At 42.7% G+C, this 23,007-nt stretch overlaps 2 protein-coding genes across 2 annotated transcripts in view; one reads left to right on the top strand and one right to left on the bottom strand.

Annotated features, from left to right (window-relative positions):
• The window catches only part of pdzrn3b (PDZ domain containing RING finger 3b), a 48,046-nt gene extending 31,547 nt beyond the window's left edge, over positions 1–16,499 (top strand). The window contains exons 4-10 of the mRNA XM_085925022.1: positions 11,536–11,792; positions 12,814–12,901; positions 13,299–13,397; positions 13,486–13,548; positions 13,631–13,732; positions 13,867–13,983; positions 14,131–16,499. Coding sequence (XP_085781148.1) covers positions 11,536–11,792; positions 12,814–12,901; positions 13,299–13,397; positions 13,486–13,548; positions 13,631–13,732; positions 13,867–13,983; positions 14,131–15,624 — 2,220 coding nt within the window. The 3' untranslated portion in view covers positions 15,625–16,499. The remainder of the gene's footprint in view (positions 1–11,535; positions 11,793–12,813; positions 12,902–13,298; positions 13,398–13,485; positions 13,549–13,630; positions 13,733–13,866; positions 13,984–14,130) is intronic.
• Positions 16,500–18,636: 2,137 nt separating this feature from the next.
• ppp4r2b (protein phosphatase 4, regulatory subunit 2b) lies at positions 18,637–22,672 on the bottom strand. Its single transcript, XM_085924999.1, has 9 exons — positions 22,496–22,672; positions 21,790–21,871; positions 21,504–21,674; positions 21,100–21,193; positions 20,984–21,021; positions 20,830–20,904; positions 20,589–20,735; positions 20,217–20,512; positions 18,637–20,060 (listed from the first exon to the last, which is right to left on the bottom strand). Exons 1-9 carry the CDS (start codon positions 22,527–22,529, stop codon positions 19,672–19,674), a joined length of 1,326 nt encoding a protein of 441 aa, XP_085781125.1. The 5' UTR covers positions 22,530–22,672; the 3' UTR covers positions 18,637–19,671.
• Between the last annotated feature and the right edge of the window lie 335 nt (positions 22,673–23,007).

Here is a 23,007-nt window from a genome sequence, read left to right as displayed (position 1 = left end):
CTAAAATGGTTTTGGGCTCAGCAGACAGTGATGATCCACTTTACACCCTCAAACCTTGGAGGAAAGACCTATTTGTGGTGGGGATTATTTTAAATGATTCATGTTCAAAGTCAAAACATCGTATCACAAGTTGTGTTCCTTCTTGTTTGCCGCGTACACTCGTAGTTCACCGTAAAGTGAGGAAGAAAAAAAAAAACACGAAGAGCAACACGTCAGCTCTGGAAGGTGGTCTCCACTAATATGTTGCCATAGTGACGTTCAGGAATAGGTTGGGTTTCCTTGACGACAAGGGTTCTGTACTCTACACTTTTCAACATTGTTGCTCTCTCCTTGCATGCCGTGTTACTGAGAGTCATTCCAGCCGACAACTCGGACGGGCACACGTTAGGGTTCGCAGTGACGCTCTTTTAACTTTGTTGTCATTTGTTGGCCTCAGTCTGTTTGTTCTGTTGTCTGGAATCGTTTTGTCCAATTGGCAGCTGGCCACGACTGGCGCATTGGCTAATTCCTCCTTAACCGCTACTCTCAGAGGCAAAAACAAAATATATGTTTGATAAATTACTATATGCTGTCTTGGAACCTATTTGAATAATGATGTGGTGGCTGTGGCCGGTGTGTTTTCCAAGGCACACGGTGAGAGATTGTTCTGGGCTTGACTGCCGTGTGGTCAATGACCTCTCACCTCGCTTGCTTTTCGAGGCATCCCGCCAGTGCTCAGACAGCCGGGCCAGCTATGACACACACACACACAGATTGATTGACAGCTACAAAGTAGCCACAATGTGTGTGTACCCCCCACCATCCCCGTCACTCATCTGTCCCACAACAATGCTGGATTGTTGAGGCCGATGGATCAGAGCGTCTCGTCTTTATTGAGTTGCAACACGTGTTGGGCGGCTGCACTCTCTTGACTAATTGAAAATGCAGGATTAAAGGGAGGCAGGAATGTGCACCGGTGAACATGACTCCTTCTGACATGAGCAACAGTCGGATGGATCCTGTGGAAGATGATAGCCTCATGCATCGTAAGAATTTAAACAATACTGAGAGCAAATATTTTAGATGACTTTAGATGATTGAAATAAATGTAAGACCATTTTCGAGCAGTCTACACGACCAGAAGATTTCTGCTTGCTTTACAAGTCACTGCAGTGTTCATCGGGCGTGAAATCTCATGACTTAAGTCCTAAATTCAAATGATTGTTTTATCACCTCAAAGACTCTTTATTAAGAGGAACAAATGACATCCTGTTAATTGTGGTTGGGCTCATCCTGGGGCTTTTCTGTCTTCATCTTTATCCGTCTAATCTGAAGTAAAAGAGCACTGATCACTATGTTTAGGCTTTCCTAAGAGGCGGTTAAGGTGAGTAATTGTTTCTTTCAGAGAGCGTCTGACCTCCTGAATGCTTTCTCTGTGCTCATTACTTTCCCTGATGATCTTAATCCCCTGTCTGAAGTCGGGCCCGTCACATGCACCAAAGGATCGGAGAGGTCCCAGATCAAACCATCCCCCCTCTCACCCCTAAAATCACGGCCTCCTCTACATCTCTCGCTTCTATGCCTTCTTTTCCTCATGCCTTCTGATTACAAACCACCCCTTCATCAACTCTCCCTTGTGTTCTTGTTTTTTCTTTCTCCTGTAGCATTCTGATGTTTCTCTTCTTGAGCTGGCTCCTTACCGTAACCATGGCCATTATCAATTAATTATGATCTCAAATCTGGATCATGACATCTCTTTTTCGATCTACTTACTGTCTCAGCAGGAGGAAAAATAGCGGCGGAAAATCTGTCACCCATTAGACCTCCGAGGTCACCGCCTTGGTCTGATAAGGAGATTTACTGAGTCGTCCAAACGTCTGCTAGCGTTTCTCACACTTTAATTAAATTCTTGCGGCAGACTAAAGATTGGCATGAGTGTAAAAATTCTTCACAAGAGGTAGCTCTCGTTAATCACGATTGATTTTCAGCAGTTAAACCGTGGTCGTGAGACGTTTGACGAGTGTTAACCACAAAATCCATCATTGTTCCTCAGTGACCTCACTAGACCAAAACTGTTCCATTGGTCGAAACACTCCTGTTTAAGAAGAAGGCGTTCGAAATGGATGTGCTTGTGGCGCTAGCGTGCCTTATTCAAGGGCACCTTGGCAGCAGTCAGAACCAGAATCTCTCCGACAACTAGCTGCCATTTCTTTTATCTGCAGCCGGACTGCAACCGTGACCCTCCGGTTCTAAAGGCATCCTTAATGTGTCTTTGAAATAGATTTATATACGTGCGCATCCCGTAGACTACCTGTGTCGATAATATCTATTTTTTTTTTTATGTCCTGCTTGATTATTCTTCTGACACGCACACAAATTACCTTTTGCGGGAATGTCGCGGCATTTGGATAATAGGCTGTAAATATTGTTTATAGGACTTGTTCATCATTCACATGTGACCTGTTGTTTTATAGTCACAAAGGTTAGTTGGATATTTTACTAGCTCCATTGTCATATTCATCCATTGTTATTATTACTAGCTGTGAATACACAACTGAACACAAACACGCAGGGATATATTTCAAAACAGACACACCAGAATTACTGAGCTTGTCTCTGTCCATCCAAACACACACATTCGCCCGTGAAGCAGTCTTCTCATTGCATGCTTTCACTTGGATTAGATATTGACTCATTTAATCACTCAGCAACCATCCCTCCCCTCTTATTTTTTTTATCTAGCAAACTTGATTGACTATTCTTTGGAAACGTGGTAAATCTGCCCACTAGTTAGCGGCAGAAGCGTGGGGGTTATACGGCGAAAACATGACGTCACTTCTGAGGTATGATGTTTGTGTAAAAGCCGTCAACAAAAAGCTATTCATTGTCAATGCACATTTTTGAGGGCCTTGGAGCTAATCGGTCTTCAGTGAATACAGTACACGGACATAATGGTTGTGTCATTGTCACTTGTTTTAGCGTTCAATGAAGTTGTTGCGGTAGCTGTCGTTGCGACTGGCCTCAGTCCCTACTGGCATAAGATTTGGCACCTCATCTAAAATGTGAATACAAAGCTGACAGCTGTCTGATGAATTATGCACAGCTCAGTGTTTCAGAGAAGTCGATACACACACGCTTACACGGACTCATACCCCAACGCTACGCTTGAGAACTGCATTATTTCACTACTTCATATATTTAGTTTCGTATCGTGTTAGTGTTTTCTGCAGTATATCCTGTGCCATTGTCTGATCTTATTCTCTCTCCTGGCATTTCCATTCGAGAGCTCGCGAGCATTGTGTATTCTCTTTTCCCGTCATATCCTCTTCAGATTAGAAGACTCATGGGTTTCTCCCCCTGCCAAGCGGAAGGTAACTAAGATATGACCGAAATCAAATTGGAGGATGTCACCTAATCTATTTTTTTACGACATTACCTTCCATGTTCAGAGAGCAAACCTGTTTGCTTTTAATTAGACATAGCTGGCCAGTATCAGATTCGGACGTCTTATGAGCGAAATTATTGCAATTTTACGGCATCACAATATTCAGCTCTAAAATGTGTCACTCTGAAATGTTTGTGTTACTTTGGCTGAAGTGGTGTTTCAAAGAAAAAAAAGGGGGCAACAGATCTTGAGTTTCAGCAGTTTTGAAATGGTGACTTTATAGAACAATGGTTTACCTTAAAACCGGTCACCAGCCCAGAACTCCAATTCTTACGGTTCAGCTATTCGTTACATTCTTTGTGTTGTGTTGATTTTACTACAGCCTTCACAATAAATGTCAGTCATTTTAGTCATGAGCTGTATTCTTGTTTAGATTTGTATTCGGTTTGGCATCACGTTGTTTCGTTTTCATCTGGTTCTTGGCTTGGACTGCAAATCGGGCGCTCGTCAAGCCGCTCCCACGTCTTCCAATCAGCTCCCTCGGCCATTTTACCTCCACAAGTGTGCCTTGTTGTCTCGTCAGTTGGCTTGTATTTAGGTCCCTGCCTCCTTTCATTCTGTTTGACCTGTTGCTTCTGTGTGTCGTTCTTGTCAGTTGGCACCCATGTTGATGGGAGTTTAGTCTCAATGCTTGTCTGTTTTTTCATTTATTTGTTTCAAAAGTTTGGGAGTTTAGTTTGTTGGTGTTGTTATTGTTCAACAATCAATACCACAAAAACTAAATAATTCAAACGTACAAAATATGTTCATAAGGACCAGCAACATCTCCATTTGCGAATGAAGTTTAACTTGTTTGCCATTTAGTCTACTATCAGCTTCTAAATTGTCAGAATGTCAAACTGCCAAACGTGATAAATGAGTCTTGCACCTCCACAGAAATCAAGATATCGCAGTTTTTACACATTACGTCTACCAAAATAGACCCGTAGTCATTGTTTTTTTAATATGGAGCCAGTTTTCGTTTTCCTCTTTCTTTCACTTTATCGGTTTCTGATCATTGAGTCTTCCTTTCCCCCCATCCTGCTGTCTGGACAGTGTATTAAGTATAGGGTGGAACTGAAGAGACCTAATTCCCTCTTTTTTTTTTATCAGTTACAGCCATCGGTGTCCTATGTCTACCACCTCATCCCCTTCTGCGTACTTTTACACCACATCCTGTAAAGTCCACAATGGAAAAAAAAAGCTTATCGTGATTGCGGATGTTTAAGTTCAGCAACGTAGAGCTATTGGATTTTCCACAAGGCCGACTGAATTACTGAGGTCAGGTTATGCAAATTCCACAGATGTGCAGTCATTAATCTTGTGCTTTGCGGACAAAGATGATCATTTATTTGTGACCCCACCTTTGCACTCACCTTTGGTAAAATGTGAGGCAAACGGGCGCTTGGCCCACTGGTGTTTGAATTTGCCCTGAATTGAATATTTATTAGTTTTGTGCTACTACAGTTATTGTTGTATGCAGTGCCTGTATAACAAATCCAATCTTAATTCGAAACCATTTAAGCCTGAGCATATGATAACATGCATAAAATGTAGCTATAACATTCATTTATCTTGCTCTATTTAATCCAATCACCGGTGCCAGTATAGCACAATAAAAAGCACATTGTTTGTTTCATTAAAAAAGCAAATGAAAGGTCTGTAAATACAGATAAATGTGTGAGGTGACTATCGGGTGTCTCAAGATATTAATTAGAGAATGATGTTCATTTTGTTTACCTGCAAAACCAACCATCGATGAGGTTAAAATATGTATTGAAAAAAATCCATCCCATTTATCAACACTGATTCTTACTGCTGATTTGCATCATACTTTTTGCTCAACATAAAAGACGAGATTTCCAACCAAGACCAAGTCTTATGAAACTATACAAAGATGATATATCAAGGGCCACCTGATCCCACAGTCAAAGCAAATCCATGGCTACTAAACCAGGCCCTGCGGGACACTGACCCAAGAGCCAACATGACTTTGAATGATCCGGATCAAATGCTCTGGAGAACCACAACACCGTAGAAGACTTTTAGTGTTAATGTTTCTGATAACTCCCCATGCTACATTTTTTCTTTATTATTGTTTGGTCTCTCCTACTGAGATAAAAATCCTCTTTGATACTGAGTCTGCGTCTAGACCAGTAATGAATAAAACCTGTCGTGAATGAGCAGCAGCATGTTTGTTTAACCTGCGCAGCGATCCACACAGCATGGACCAAAAAGGTCTTGTCACCGGAGAAATCTGGAAATATACTAAGCAGTCTCCAAATGAAATGTCTGAACACAATCATGGACAGTGTGGAGTTAATTCACCCGCCGTTTGTTTTTTGAGAAGGCCCTCACTTGACTTTCTTTGTCCGTCCTGTTTTGCTGCAGATTACTCTTTAATATGCACATTTTTGTGCAGCTGTAGCGTAACACCCTTAGCTCACTTGTTCATATCAGAGCGTTGTCTCCGTTCCAAATGGGATAATCTCAGTGTGAAAGAAAGATTAGTAGGACGAGAGCGCCAGCTACAACTCTCCGCTGATCCCAGCCCCGGGCGCAACAGTACCACTAATGTAAGCATAGAATTGCTTTTCATGGTGCACTGGATAAAAGTTTTAGCCGTGCACCCCCACAACCGAGTCCTCCACTAATTAAGAATGATTGTGAAATTCACACCGATACCTTATAGTTTGCCCTTGGCAACTTTTTGTTGGTCCTAAGTGCATTATTGTAAGATTTCTGTCAGTTTCGTTGTCCAGTCCAAAAAATACAAGTATTTTATTTTCCCATCACTACAATTCTATTCTTGCAATTGATTGGACAAAGACTAAATCCAAACTATCCATCCTGTATGATTGTAGGGATATTATTAACATAACCAAAATCTTCACACCCCCATCGATTGCTATGAATTCAGACATGAATGGGAATCGCTGTGGTTGTCTCTACTGCACATTTATCTCTAGTTGGCAAAATAGCACCATGGGGAAACCGCAGGACCGATGCCAGAGCTGGCTTATGCAGCCAGACGAGTCGTCCCCACTCACGGCGTCGGACAGTGTGAAGAACAGTGTGTCACAACACATTGGATGCTCCACTGGGTGAAGTTTGTCTGGCTAGGCTGGAGAGCTCCAACAGCAATATTTATCTGATTTATTTGATTCCCCTGGCTTTGGATTCATGTTGATAAAAAATGCACAGAGAATGAATTGTTTGTTTTTGATGGATTAGTGTGGTAGAATCCACAATCCACCGTGAGGGCCTATTTTATTTTCCGAGTAAACACTAACAGGGAAGAGGTCCATGCGTGTTCTTTAACACATTGGCAGAGTTATGAACTGTATGCTGAGAAACCACAATGGCTTCAAGATCAAATACAAAAACTACTATTATAAAAAGGTACATTTTTGTGTCATAATAAGACAATACTTGTAATGTTGTGCACTTGTGGTTGGAGTCCAACAGTGTTGTTGTGACACTTTTCTGAACATTGTTGTTTTTATTTCATTAGAAGGGAGAAAATAAAAAAATGGAATTAAATACACTTTCCTGGTTAATTATGATATTAGAAATACATTTCAGCATTCTTTAGTACAGTTGTGTAACTACAATAAACTAAGTCTATAATTTCTCAAAGCTAAGTAATATTCTTGTGTGAAGGCAGAATTCCTCTCTTGTATTGAATCTTTTAAAACTGTGGTGAATTTTCTGTCACAAAAAATACACAGTTGCCTTCTCTAATATTTGTCAGTGTCAAACATGAGGCTAAATGTAAATCTAACTAAAAGCGTCTGTTGCAAAAGTGGTCACGTCAAAAGCATCCAAGCTATAAATGATCATAATATATAGTAATGAGCATTTGTTTGAATCATTATTTTTAAGAATTAAATGAGGAATTATTTAATTATTATTATTAATTAAATAAATCATAATTTAAATAATAATTATTTTTACATATTATATATATGAATAATATATATCCATATTATAATTGGACGGCCATGCGCTTAAATGATTGGACACGAGCCCCAATCCGTAAATTAGCCTTCGTCATGAATCTACAATGAGCGGCTGTTGAATAAACATGAGGAGGCGTATATAGCCCAATGTTGACTCCGGCCACTGGTACTTCAGCAGAGGGCTGAGAGGGAGTATGTAAGGTGAGGGGAGGGGGAGTGTGTGAGAGACAGAAGGGTGAGACGGCCACAAGCTGGGAGACTACAGCCTTGTCAGTCAAACAGAAAGGGAATCATTCCAAAAGGAGGAGGAAGATCTCTCCACTGCCTGAGCGGCCGCAGGGGGAGCCTGCACGGTGTGAGCTCCTCCATCATGGGATGCAGTCTCTGCACCCTGCAGAAGCCGCAGGAACATTATAAACTCCTCTATGAAGTCTGCCAGGTACTGTAACCAAGCTTATTCAGTGAGAGCTTGAAAGGTCGCACAAGTTGCTTCTTTGCAGTTTTGTTTTGACACCAGCCCGAAGCAGTAACTTGTTAAAGGGGTCGCAAAAATCAAGTGGAGTTGCTGTCGCAGCTGAGGAGCCTGAACTCTGGCTGCAGGGGTCACTGTGAGGTGGCGCGCTTTGCTTAAAGGGAGAGGATGATGAAGAGGTGACAGCTCTCTCAATGTGTCTGCTAGTGTGCACCCACCTCCTTATTGTCACTCCACTGCTGAGTCGGCGTGTTCTGCCTTTAACCCCGGGTTGACTTTTACTAAAGTTTATATTTAACACCAGGCTGCTTGTTTTGCACTTTTTTTTTTTTCGCCTGCAACTAAAATGAAATAGAAAGCTTGTCAGTGTATTGTTTAACAAAGTCCCTGAACACAAGCTTTAACATATGTCCTTCAACTGTGGGATTTCACTGCAATTTATTCATACTGTTGACATAAATCCAAGGTTTTGGCTAAGCGAGGGCATGACTTTGATGTGTCCTAAAAGTGTTTGATATCTTTGACCTTGCTGCCCAAGCAACGGATAGCATATCGCTGATGTCGCTCGTTGCTGAAAGCAAAGTGCTTATTTTTGTGTACACAGGGACTTCAGTCCAAATATTATCAAGCTCTATTAAAGAGTGCTCACAGTGTTCAAGGGAACTGTTTTCCCTTTTCATAATGACCATAAAAATCCCGAGCCTTATCGCGCAGCAGGGCTTCTTTTTAAACTTGACCCTTCTGGCAGCAGGGAAGCCCTCTGTCCTCTCTTCAAAGCACAAGGTAAGTGCCATGTGGAGATGTAAGTTTAGCCGCTTTGTCAGGGACTTTGCGGTGCAGGTCTTAGAAACTCAGTCTGACAGTCCAAGTGATCTTAATTTATCCAAAAGCACCCTGTCATGGCTGTGGCGCCGTGCCGAGGACCTGGAGCTTAATTAGAGCCCTCGGTACAAGATGTCTATTGAGGTTCTGATCCACCCTTAAGTGAGTCCGACTATTGTTTGTCTACTAAGTCCTTTGCTTTCTTCTCAAATCTACGTAGCCAAGTCCCATGCTCCCCACTTTTAACCAGAAACGATTGATCTGCTTCCTATTCGTGGCTTCCCAGGTGCCAGTGCCTAATTATCTGCATTTCTGAGTCGACAAAGATGTCTTACCAAGAAGCCACTTTGATCCCAGTGTGACTTTTTGCTTGGCAAACGTCTCAGTTTGTACAAGTCACGGTCAACCATCTGCCTGGCTGCCCCGGCACCAGACAGCACTGCCATCAAAGCGGCTACCAAAACACACACGACTGTAATGAGGCTTGACACCAACGGTGTCGAGTGACAAAGACGGGATCATAAGCCCCGACACTGCGCTTCTGAAGCCTGACACGGTGGGCTTTTAATAACAGCTCAGCTCAGCCCCGTTGTGCCATCACATCTGTTAAACGCTGGAGCAGGTGGCTGTTGCCACTGGGGAATGATCATAGACTCGGTTTGTCCAACGCAAATGACATTAAGGATTACAGTCCCAACAGAGACATAGAACAACATATAAATCTATATCTTGTGCTTTTCACTTCGATAGTATGACAAGACTTGACGGATTTTGATTATTCTTTCATCACGGGAGCTTGAATTGTTTAGAGCAGGGGTATGCTGTTAAAACTTACAACAAGACCATTTCTTGAAGCATAGGTTAGGAAGAGCCTCATCTGTTTATTGTGATGCCAATTTAAGTGGCCTACTCTACGTCTGCTTGGAATCAATACCTCGGTCAAATTAGATCTAATTAGTGCCATTCAGAAAACCTCTGTATTGCTCTCATCCAACACAGAAGTGATCATAGATGTATGCCCCCAGGTTTCCATAGATACCTGTTTAGGATACACACCTTGACATGGAAATACCCGTACATATACTTTAGTGCGTTCCACTGGGATATAGAGATGCAGTAATGTGCCACAAGGAAACACCAGGTCTGTTATATACACTGTGTGTAAGAGAGAAATACATGTCTGGATCTTTCCGGGCCAGTCAAACGGCCTGACGCTCGTATCAGCAACCCCGTTGACAATTAGTTTTCGTGACGTTAAATTTCATCTAGCCAAAGTTTACCATACCGGGCCAACCCATCAGACTCCCACCTCGTCGACAAATGGTATTCTGTACCCCCCAACACGCTGGGGTTTACAAGTGTGCTAGATGGATACCAGTCTGGTGAAAAGAGGTTTATGTTTGTCACCCGGCGCCTTCAACAGTGAATTCCCCAAACCACAGATGTGTGAATCCCTCACTGACCACAAACAAAACAGACGTGATTTAGAACTAATTAGTATTCCTTTAAGTAATGCTTTTCTCTTGTCATTAAATGGATTTAACAGAGACCTCTCTCAGAGGATGCACCGGGGCTTGTCAGAGTCAGTTCTGCATGACAGTCACGGTTCGTTATGTCAACACGAACAATGAGTCAAGTTCATCCGCTAAGGCAAATTGGACCCGGGATTAACGGAAGGGCAATCAGTGAAACAAAACATTTTACTTTGCATGTTTTTGTTGTAAACGTGGATTTTCAAGATGTTCAACTTCAACCTCGGTAAATGACATATAGTCTGAGATCCCCCGAGTGACGGAGTGTTGTGTGTTTTTTCCCAGTGTGCCGCAAAGGGCCACTCGGTGTCAGAGGTGAGAGTAGTGAATAGAGGCTGTGGGACCCCCTCCACAGCTGGGAGGAGATTTCCCCCAATGGAGAGCACTGGAGCAGAATGCTCCGGGCTTAACAGAAGAAGGGGGCTAAAGGCTTTGTCTCTGGTTCACTGCTTTCAAGTCGCCCCGGGATTCCTGGCAACCAGGTTGACTGCTGGAAACGACACGCAGCATAAAGAAAACACAAAGAAGCTTGTATTTCTCAGTTGATGTGCAACACCGTGGCTCGCTGTGGGGCGCAAATGACTCTTACAAATATTGTCTGATTTGGGGATACATAGTTTATGTGTTGCAAAACAACAGCTGTATATTTTTGAACGTTTGTTACATTTGTGTTCAGTGATATGAAAACTCACTCAATTGCACATTAAAAATGTTAGCGATGTTTTGACGTTGAGGAATTAGACGTTTAAGTCTGTGTGAGATGATCCAATTATCCTTGAAGCTCGGGATTAACATTAGTCCGTGTTGCTTGTTGGTTGGCACATATCCTCTCCCTGATTACTTGTGTTATATTCCTCATTCCTCTTAAGGCTTAACATGCACAAAGCAAACTGGTTTGTATTTGCCCTTCACAGAAAAATAAATATTCTGTTATTATTCCAGAAATGTTTCATCCTCATAAAGTGACATCCAAGAGATAGTGAACATTTATGGCAGATTTATGGACCTTGAAGATTTATGGTAAACCAATTGACCTACAGCACCACATCCTTTTGCTCAAAAGTAACCAAACTCTAAGGATGTTTGTTCGGTATTTGACACGAATACAAGTATGCAATTTGTTGCCAGCAGATTTTGAGGGTCTGTGCGCACTTTGGTAGCACACAAATTTTATGGCCTTAATATTGATTGTTGATGAGTCAGTGGTATACATTGCCAGTTAACTTAGATGGGCTTCAGCTTCTCCGTGAACATGAGCAAGATACGTGTTGAAGATGGATGAATGATTTCTTGTGCTGCTTCGATAGGGATTTTAATTTTCTGTCCTCGCCTCTCTCATCTCAGGTCAATGGCAGAGACCTCTCAAAAGCAACCCATGACCAAGCAGTGGAGGCTTTCCATACAGCCAAGGATCCCATTATGGTCCAGGTTTTGCGCCGGGCCCCTCTGCCCAAACTGGTCTCTTCCCCCACCGCTGACAACCACCTGTCAGATATCAGCACCCAGACTGAAATCACCCTCCAACACATTATGCCACTTGCCAATTTGCCAACAACTTCACCGCCCGGGACTGTGCTCCAAGAGTACCTCCTTACAGAGGAGTAAGCATAGACCAACTAATAATTCTTCTTTGTTCAGTATATGGAATGTTTGTTTGTTTGCTCTGCATACTTTGGTTGGTGTACACCAGGGGTGTCAAACTCGTTTTTTTTGCAGGCCACATTTTAGTCATAGCTTTTTTCGGTGGGCCATTATGACTGTCAACCCCAAAAAAATGTATGAGCACCTCATATTATGTACAGTAAAAGCTAGAAAACAAACTGACAAATAACTCGCTTTCAAATCAGACGAGTAAAAACTGGTCAAATATTAAAAAAAAAAAGATATTATTAAAAGTGAAGACAATTTGCAATTCTAGTCATGACACACGAATTTGATGCACAGTTTGTCTTCGCGAAATGATGTGGCGGGCCGTATCTGGCCCCTGGGCCTTGAGTTTGACACTAGTGGTGTACATGGTGCGTAGCTCACTAACTTAATGATTTCCGTCTATTTTGGATCGAAATGCTCTCGCAGCTTTGCTTTTAAATAATGAATGGTATTTTACTGCATCTTCGTCATCCACATTCTTTCTCTATTTTGGCCAGAGAAATAACGGCCGCGTTATGTTTCGAAGGAGGGAAATTGCTCCGTTACAGGTGAACCTTTCACGCCAGCAGTTAATTGGGAGCATGACACCTCATTGCAATTCTGTGATCACACGAGATGCCTTTTACGCATGTGTACCTGTCGCAGGAGCCGACAACTCCCACAGGGCACACAGGCAAATTAAATCGAGAGTTGCGAGTGGATATTTGCATATTGCCTTTGTTTTTTTTTCTGTGTCTGCCATTTAAACTTAGAGAGTGCGGCAGAATTTTCCTCTCGTGGGCAGAAGCCATCCGCCAAAATTAATACATTGTATTTCTTTAATTGATATCCTCATCAAATTAATCATAGAGCATGTCAATTTGGCTTCTGGGTAACACTTCAGTTTAAAATTTCTCTCGGGTACGTAGATAAAGTTCATTTTACTTTTCAAGTATGCCCGTTTTAAATGTGTCCTTCATTCTGACTTATCAGGCGTCCTCCTGGCCATGAGTACTTTGACCCCAATGATTTCCTGGATGGGATTAATCACGACATAGAACGTGAAGAGTTAGAATACGAGGTAAGTCGAATTACTTTTCTTCTCTTTTGAATGCAGAATGTCCAAAACACACGAGCGTCTGGTTTTACAACAGTTTTGGGGGTTTAACCTACACAGATGTGTGTCCTTCCCCGGATAACAAACAATCTGTACCTGTAACGATTAGCATACCAGCGTTGAAGCCACGCTACATCTGCCTGCTGGTCACTGCATTATTTCTCATTCTGTCAGGGCCTCTTAGAAATTAAATAGCTGCCCAGCATCTGCCTAGTGATTGATTCGTTATTCCTCAGTGATTTCATTTCAGATTCGACTGTCATTCCAAACAAGCACCAAAACAAATGATTTATTCATCCCCCCAAAAATGAATGTATCTATGTAGATATTTGACACAAAGATGTGCTGTATGTCTCAACAGGAGGTGGATCTGTACAGAGCCAACATTCAAGACAAACTAGGCTTGACCATCTGTTACAGGACTGACGATGAGGATGAAGCTGGGATCTACATTAGTGAGGTATACTTGGATTATTCTATATGGTTGTTTGTCAATATGGGCCCAGCGATTGTGAGGTTATGGTATATGTTTTTCATTTGTTCTTTAGATTGATCCAAACAGCATTGCCGCTCAAGATGGCAGAATTCGAGAAGGTGACAAAATCGTCCAGGTGAGAGTTCAGGTTCTAGGCTTATTTGTGTTTGGCATCTCTGACAGATGCTTTAAGTTGAACTGCTTTTGTTTCCCTGAAGATCAATGGCATCGAGATCCAAAACCGTGAAGATGCAGTCGTGCTTCTGACCAGTGAAGGCAACCAGAATATATCTCTATTAGTTGCCAGACCACAGATCCAGGTATTAAGGATCATTAGAGAAGCTCTATGCAACTTTTTGGTCTTTGAAGACCATTTAGTCAATTTTTGAACCAAATCAAAGTTGTGCATTTGATGAATGTTTACATTTGGTAACGTCTCCCTACTTTGATTCAGCTGGATGAGGGCTGGCTGGATGACGACAGGAACGACTTCCTGGATGATCTCCACATGGACATGCTGGAGCAGCAGCACCATCAGGCCATGCAGTTCACTGCCAGCATGCTACAGCAGGTGCTTCTGTCGCACACACAGACTTAGTGTGAAGATCGATTATTCAGCAATATGATCGATGCGCATTTTTTTTACTTTGCTAGAGCCAACCAGAACAAAATGGTGCAGATGTTCAATTTTCAACTGACATTGGTGTGTTTTTTGCAGAAGAAGCATGAGGAAGATGACGGCACCACTGACACAGCCACACTTCTCTCCAATCACCACGAAAAGGACAGCGGAGTCGGCCGCACCGACGAGAGCACACGCAACGATGAGAGTTCCGAGCAGGAGAACATGGCTGACGACCACACAACAGCATCCAACACGCTGAGCAGCTGCAGGAAGCTCGCCTACAGCCAGGACACCCTCGGCAGCGCCGACCTGCCTTTCAGCGGCGAATCGTTCATCTCAGCAGACTACGCCGACACCGACTTTCTTGGTATCCCCGCGGATGAATGCGAGCGCTTCCGAGAACTCCTGGAGCTCAAGTGCCAAATGAGGAATGGAGGAATCCAGGGCTTGTATAGCCAAGGTGGCGGGGCAGAAGGCCAAGACCAAGAGGTCGTGGACAAAGAGCTGGAGCTTCTCAATGAGGAGCTGCGTAACATCGAGCTAGAGTGCCTTAATATCGTCCGTGCCCACAAGATGCAGCAGCTTCGGGAGCAGTGTCGCGAATCCTGGATGCTCCACAACAGCGGCTTCCGGAACTACAACACCAGCATAGACGCACGGCGCCATGAGCTCTCGGACATTACAGAGATGCCGGAGAAATCTGACAAAGACAGCTCCAGTGCCTACAATACCGGCGAGAGCTGCCGCAGCACCCCTCTTACGTTGGAGTTGTCGCCAGACAACTCTTTGCGTCGTGGGCCCGAGAACCAAGCTGGGCCGTCAAGCTCCGACGGTAGCGCGCCCAAATCTCTCGCAGCCCCTCTCCAAGAGGTCTGTAGCCCCGGCAGGAGCAAAGCCCTTTCCAAGGATCCGGATTCCTTACAGGTAGAAAGCAAGGAGAGGAAAGTAGGAGAGTCCAGCAAACCGGCGAGGAGCTTTGCTCAGCCACGTTCTCCTTACAAGCACGCACACATCCCCGCCCACGCCCAGCACTACCAGAGCTACATGCAGCTGATCCAGCAGAAATCCGCCGTAGAGTACGCCCAAAGTCAGATGAGCCTGGTCAGTATGTGTCGAGACGTGGGGGACCCGGGCCACAAGATGGAGTGGAAAGTCAAGGTGCGTAGCGATGGTAGCCGCTACATCACCAAGCGGCCCATTCGGGACAAGCTGCTGCGAGAGCGCGCCCTGCGCATCCACGAGGAGCGCAGCGGTATGACCACGGATGACGACGCCATCAGCGAGTTAAAGATGGGCCGCTACTGGAGCAAGGAAGAGAGGAAGCAACACGCCGTTCGTTCCAAGGAGCAGAGGCAACGTCGCGAGTTCATGAAGCAAAGCCGAGCCGATTGCCTGAAGGAGCAGGTCGCTCCGGAGGACAAGAAGGAGCCCAATATTATCGAACTGAGCAACAAAAAGATGATGAAAAAGAGAAATAAGAAAATATTTGACAACTGGATGACCATCCAGGAACTGCTGACCCACGGGACCAAATCACCAGACGGCACCAAAGTCTACACCTCGCTCTTGTCCGTGACCACGGTCTAAGTTGTGCTCTCGGTTCGACAGAGGGGGGTGAAATGGGACTTCCCATTTCGGTCCATGTGGCAAGTTGTAAATAGCAGAAAAGACTTTAGTGGAGAGTTTCCACGGCATTGCTTCAATGACTGGACTATATTTGGTTGTGGGCTGGACTAACTGAAACTTTAACCAAATTTAATACCTTTTCTACCATTGTGATTGCTCTTTTGAATAATCTCAGTAGCATATTTTTTATTGAAAAGTACGAAATGTGCCATTCATAAACAGCCAGCATTTACGCAATTTTACAATATGTTTTTGTTCTTACTATAGCGTATAACCTTTGTCAGTGTTCTTCTGCTTTGCATAGTCCAAGTGCTTGTTTTTTCTGCAAAGTATAAAATCCTTTTTAAAAGGTCTTTTGTAAATAAATGTTGGCAGAAAATGTAAAAGTTTTAAATATAATATGTTCTTATTATGGTGCTGATTTTCCAAAGTTATGACCATCAGTGACATCTGTTACATATTGTAGAGATCATCATAATATTTGTTTGTGCCTATGTTTAGAAAAAGGCATTTCATATATTATTGACTTTGTGTTTGTGTTTAAGCACACTTTTGCTTTTTTTAGGCCTTTAACAACAGCTTGATAAATCCTTAGTTAGCCACAAAATTTGACATCCTGTAAAATGACAGAAATAAATTATTGTTTTATATATGATGAGCATGCTTGGTTGGAATTGTTTGCTGGAGTTGTTGAGTATACTTGCTCGGAACTAGAATTAAACAAACAATGGACCGCTTGCAACATACATGTAATAACTGGCCTATGCTAAAATACAATTTTCATGTCTTGGAATTGCACAAACCAGACACTACTGTGTTTATTTGTAGTTATATTAAATAGCACATCCAGATGTTTTTTTTGTTATTACCATCACAGCATTGCCTCCTCCCGTGTTGAATTTGTAATGAGGTCATGACTTTAGCTCGACTCTTTTATCACGATGACCTTCCCTCGCCGAACGCTCTGCACCGTTTTCTATCTGTTGCAGCCTTCTGTGCATTTAGTTTAGACCAGTTAAGAGCTTGGCACACAAAGTTCACATTGTTGAGGCTTAGTGTCCCCCCCCCCCCCCCCCCCCCCGTCAGAACAAGCCAGACGTAATGAGCAACTTCACGGCACATCGAAATATTTCTACATGTATTATTTTTGGGAATTAGAGCATTTATATCTTTTATATCCACTTCTGTTTGACATGCCTCTTTAAAAGTCAGCATAAGAACTCATCCATTAACAGATAAGAAAGAGAGTGGCTCATCATCTGCTGCTGCAGCTGACCCGAATGTTATTTCACCAAGGAGATTGAAGGCATCATTAATTCAGTACATTGTACATGGGTAGACTTGGCAAAAATACTTTTTTTTGATTAATGAACGCTCAACTCCTTGACAAAACACTATTTTTTGCACAATGGTCCAAAAGGAAAGCAAGTAGATTTTTATGTTCCTATTTGTGATCGGAGACACCGTATTTTGGCTCTGACAAATACTCTGTTTACCTTCTCTGGTGTGGCCAAAACAATCCATTATGATCATCATAAAGCATCTAAGGAGCCCACCTCCTCAGCTGCACAACGCTCATATACAATATTAGCACACGTACACTCAGTTGGGGTAATTGCACCTTTATTAGTCTCACGTTCACACTTTTTACAACCCGGTGCAAAGACCAGATCATAACTCTGCTAATGGCCTCTAAAAGCATTAGGCTGTTCTAAACAAGGCCCTTCAGTGCCATTACTCAGAGTGGTTGTGAGGAGGGACATGGGAGGGGTTTATATAGGATCAAAACCACATTGGGTAAAATTAATAATTGGACTTTATTTGTGTGTGGTCATTCTTACAGAAAAACCACAACCTGACCAATTGATAAGATTTCATTTGGATCATTTAATGTGGACAATATGACTTATATTTGGTATTTCTACAAATTCGGTAGTGAAACAGAAATTGTGCATAGCAAATGGGTACATGCATTTTTAGCTGTTGATGTTTAAGGTCAATGTAAATAATATTGTCTACTCGTGAAATTACTGCGGTTTTGATAACATTCCCTGATTCCGTTTTTTTTTTCCTGCACAGAAAGTATTTCAAATTTATTTTTGGATTGCCTTTCAAGGAAGATCATTCGGAGGCACACCGATTGTCACAACACTGGCAAGAAGAACGAGAACTATTTGCAGTTTGATTACAGGTAGTGTTTCTTAGTCAAGCTTGGAAACTACACAGCGCCCTCTTTTGGATGACACCGGGATTGACCCCTCTGAAAGCAAACCGGTATAATCTCACCACGGACATATGAGAGCGATTTGCAATTAAATCAAATGTAATCCTAATACAAGTGTTTTCTTTTTATCTTCAACAATTTATTATGCACTCATGTGACCTTGGTTCAATTTTTAAATTCTCATGTTGGGGAAGGTCGTATGAAAATAGTGTCCAGTGGAGACGTGACAAAAAAAGGGGATACCTGTCTAATGAAAGTTCTGTCCAAAGTTCATTTGGTGTCAAGCTGATTCTAATATACCCCTGACCTCCTCTGGTATCCCTGGAAACAAGGCCCCTGTATTCTAACAGTAGCTTTTAATAATGTCCACTTTTTTCTTGTCCTCAGAGGTCAAAGGAAATTATTCTTCACGTTATTAGACTTTCTGCTATGTGTTTTTATTCCCACCAGCATATCTCCAAAGCTCCTGATTTGATTTGCTTCATTCAGTGGCGAGTTGTGTTGGGACGAGCTCATAACTAGTTAACCCCAAGGATCCAATAGCTCTTTGTTGAGAAGACTGTTGCTAGGCTGACGCAAAGTCTCGACTCATCCAACTCTGCTGCATTCATTTTTCCAATTCCCGACTCCTTGAAACTCTTTTTGCTGAAGCCAAGTGTTAAAGTGAAAGTACTTTTTGGTTGCACAAGCTAGTGTATACAGTCACTATTTCTTTAAGCGACATTCAAAAAGCAAAAGCAAAAAAATGATATACGATAAATATGATTTGGACCAACACAGAAAAATGTTAACATTTATTGCTGCTTCTGAATACCCCATTTGAAAGCAAAAGCATTCAGAGTATACACAGAAATTATACAATTATATATGGTTCCACAAAGGCAGTGAACACATACTGTATTACAATCTACAAAAATCTACTTTACAGAAATTGAAAATCCTAAATATCAAAAAGTACAGCTGCAGAAAGAGGTGGAGAACTGCAACCGGCGACTGCTTTGAAATCAGTCGGTGAAACAAATGTGACATCACAATAGAAAGAAAGCGGACGTCATCTTTGTAATTACAGCTGGTTTTGGAAACTACAACCGGCAGACAAAACAAAGTCCAAAAATAATCAATAGGACTGAAATGATCATATAAATATTGGTGACTATGCATTCACCTGCCATTTTCCAGAGGACTCTGCAATGTAGCATCTGATCGTATGAGTGAGATTGGTAGTGTATCAAGCAAAAATTTGTTTTCAATCATGGCACACACCGTGAAAATATTCATCCCGTTTTGCAAGGATGGAAACGTAAATTCATAAAAAGCGATGGTGGGGGATTGGGATCAGGTCAATGCGCAACTCCAGCACCTTTGCAAAGAAAACCGCCAGCCGCATAAACTGACTCATGTCATCTGGCGCATCATGTCAATCCTGCCTTAAATGGAATGGGTGGCACCAAAAAGAAAATGACCATCGCAGCCCACGAAAACTAATAAAAAAAAAAAAATCCAACTGTGAAAAAGGCCGCTGAAAGCAAAAAAAAAAATTACTAACATATTCCAGTTAAAAAAAAAAAAAAAAAGGGATAAAAAGTTTATATCAGTATATAGTTTGATCACATCAATGCCAGGTAGCCGTTTTGGAGGCACGTCCCAGAGCGGACGAGGTGTTTGTGTATGAGGTGAAGTTATCCTCATTCCCAGTGACAGTCAAGCTGGATTCAAGGACAAGCTGGTTTGTGGCGTCACATGACTGCAGGGTGGAGGGGGAGAGAGGGGGGTCGTCTTTCAGTCTAGTCCTGTTCCATGGGCTCGTCAGCAGCTCCAGGGTCCACACAGGCGCTTTCCATGGCGCCCTCTGTAGTTGGCTCGTTGGTACTACTGGATGGAGTGGGCGCGACATCTTCACGGGCCCCTTCTACACTCTCGTCGGTGCTACAACTGCTACTATTGCTGCCGCTGGTGCTACTACAGCTGCTGCTGACTGGGTCGCCGTGACTGTCCTCGCTGTCCGCACTGGTCTCTGGGCTGGTGGCATCACAAGTAGATGCCGACTGCTCAGTCTGATCCATGTCAGTGACTTCGCGCTGCGATCCGCATCCCGCCACCACCTCGCTTTCAGCCTGCTTTCCATCCGGGCTGGAGTCTGGACATGCGTCAGTCTGAGTGCTGCTTGTTGGTTCTTTAACAGTGAGACAATGCGCAGTCAGTATCAAAGATGTATCCATGCCAAGGTGCAAAAAGTATATCGCACTAAATTATGATTTGAAAGTCGTTTAGCATCACTTTTTGGAGCAATTTTAGGGGAACTATGTAAAAAAATCATTGAAACACAAACCTTGGTCTTCCACGGCTGTAGAGGTTTCCTTGAAAGTGACTTTCTCAACTTGGTCTTGGACCATAGCTTCTGCTTCTTTGGAGAGGCAAGTGGCATTTAAGGGCTTTGGCGTTTCCACTTCCTGCTCTTCTTCTGCATACTCTTCGTCCTCTTCATCATCCTCCTCCTCATCCTCCTCCTCCTCACCAAACTTAAGTCTCTTCACCTCCAGCTGCTCAGATTCCATGTCCTCTTCTGCATCTGAATGTTTGTTCTTTACCGTACTCCCCGGGCTATCTCCCAAGGCTGACACCTCACTAAAGCAAAAGGTTAGATAACAGTATGGATTTAAGCAAGGAGCAAGGAGATTGTGTTGCACACATTCAGACATACCTTCCAGAAACATCTTTAACACTTTCTTGGCCCGTTTGGAGGTCTTTGTTTTCTGTGCTGTCGGGCAGGCCGTTAGCTGCAAGGGAGTTGGCTAGCGATAACTTTGGTCGGTTGAGCGGCCGTGGAGTTCCCGGACCGTTTACTTTTCTAAAAATACCAAAAGGACAGGAATACGATGCCATTGACTACCGTTATTATGACACATTAAAACTGCGCTAAGGAGAAAGGTCTTGAGCCCAACCTCTCTGTGAAAGAAGCAGTGTTCCCAGGAAGCATTACTCCATTCATTCTATTGACAGCACTGCATCCGTTTTTTCTGCAAGCAAACGGGCAACACTCAAGTCACAACTAAGTTAGGTTTCACAACATTTGCGCTTTTGGTGGCTAATTCTTACTCTGACGTTGGATGAACACAGCTCACCACCATTACGTTCTAGATGAAAATAAAGTCAGTTACTCAGACTTAGTTTCCAGTAAAGAAGCAAAAATGATTCCCACGTTTATCACTGACCTTCTCCACACCCCGAAGAAATTTATCCGTTCCTTTGTAGTTCTTCTTGGGTTCTGTGAGTAACTCACACAAGCGTTGTATGGTGAATGGAATTCTGAAATGAGGAAAACAACAAATGACAACCTTTGCGTGCATTTCTTGAGTCACAAAAGCCATATGCACACTTTTCTTTGACTTTGCATATTTCTATGGCCGCGCACGATAAATGAATGGGAGCAATGTCTCTCAAGTTCTCAACAATACTGAGAATACAGGTGCATTAGTTGACACATTTTATTATATTATTCTGAAAAATATCCATTTCACACACCCTGACATTCTTACTGCATTATAAAGGTATTGGATCAGGGCTTGGCACTGTCAGAAATCTGAATTGTGTAATACCACATTAAATGGCTACCTACCCATTATATCCCTCAACAATCTTCAGGATTCTCTCTTTCATGTCATCAAATGGAATTGACTCCACATTGGGATTAGCGGGGCCTCTTTGCTCAGGAGCTGAGGCTCTGAAATCATCCATGACCTTTTCTAATTTAAAAAGAAAGTAGTTCTTAAACTGAGACCATTGGACCCTAGAGGGATGGGGGGGGGGGGGGGGGGGGGGGGGGAAAGTAGCTTTAGACACTGGTGACAAAGTATAATAAGCACGTTGTATGTATTACAGAGAATAATGTAATGTTCCTTTACATGGTTTCTCCAGTCTTGGCGATGTGACATAAAAACTGTTCCAATAAAGGACATGGCTCCCTTTTCGTTTTCTTCTCAAAGTCTGAAGAAAGACAGGGACAATTGAGTCAATTACTATAAATATACGTCACAAAACAGAAAAATGCCCTTCAATATCCATAGCCGGTGATTATTAAGTAATTACTAATCATCCATACGTAACACCGACAATATCCTGCCGCTTTCGGGACGTAAATGTAACTGATGGTGTGTTCAACTCTGATCGTTTTGTTTTTTTTAACAATAATGCTTAGGTACATGTCGTACTAAGTGGATGACATACAGTTCGAGCTAGCCCATTAGCTTAACTTAAATGCTCAAACAGCGTAGCCGGCAAATGACTGTTGAATAACTTCATCTTGGCTTTGCTTTCTTTTGTATTTTCAGCATACAAGTTTTGAAACACCGACAGAACGCCATTCGAACTGGTGGGTGGACTAAAAGCAAATATTACAGTGAGCTTTCCTGAGCAATCGCCAGACAGCGAACCATTAATTTTCGTGGAACGGCTTCAAATGTTAGCTAGTGACGAGCAGCGGCTAGCCAGCGACATTAGCCTGTGCGCTCCAATCACTTTGTCGTTCGTTCAACCAGACGAACATCACACGAGCACACGGATAACAAAGCACCGGTGACTATGAAAATATCCTCAAGCAAGCAAACAAACCTATGAGCGCCTCTTGAAGCGAGTCAATTTCCATCACGCCGTTGCCCTCTGTCAGTCCAGTGGATGTGAGAAGCAGACTGGCAGCGAGCTGCTAGCTAGTGCTAAGCTAACATTGAGCAAGCGAGGGGGAGGGAGGGAGGAAGCATATTAATATGGCGCCGTGAGGTCACTGCCTGAAAAACGCAAGTGAAAGGCAACCGGACTAAAATTAAATACAAATTAAGCGGAGGGGTGTCAATCATGCTAATGCACACAAGCTAACCAATAATGCATCAACAAATTCTTTGACGGCAATTACGTAATTTATGCTTGTTTGTATACAAATATGTTGTATACATATACAAACGTTGTCTGTATTCAGGAAACTACATTTTAAACCCAGTGTATTAGTAATACCACTTTCAACCCGTTAATCCATACATTATTCATCTATATATTGATTAACTGCGCAAGCTTCAAAAAGTATACTGCAAGATAGAATAAAACAAATTGATGCATCAAACAAAGATGGT

Source organism: Syngnathus leptorhynchus, chromosome 11 (genome assembly GCF_054491065.1).
Source record: "Syngnathus leptorhynchus isolate UIUO chromosome 11, UIUO_Slep, whole genome shotgun sequence".
Lineage (NCBI taxonomy): Eukaryota > Metazoa > Chordata > Actinopteri > Syngnathiformes > Syngnathidae > Syngnathus > Syngnathus leptorhynchus.
Note: the sequence above shows the minus strand (reverse complement) of the source record. Positions and strands in the feature narration are given on the sequence as shown.

What these genes read in the sequence shown, in the direction of transcription:
- ppp4r2b (XM_085924999.1), bottom strand. Translation starts at nt 22,529, where the DNA reads ATGGAAATTGACTCGCTTCAAGAGGCGCTCATAG. An exon ending in GCTTCAAGAGGCGCTCATAG is followed by an intron (nt 21,872 to 22,495) that starts GTTTGTTTGCTT and finishes GTCTTTCTTCAG; the next exon opens with ACTTTGAGAAGAAAACGAAA. An exon ending in GTTAAAGATGTTTCTGGAAG is followed by an intron (nt 20,513 to 20,588) that starts GTATGTCTGAAT and finishes CTTTTGCTTTAG; the next exon opens with TGAGGTGTCAGCCTTGGGAG.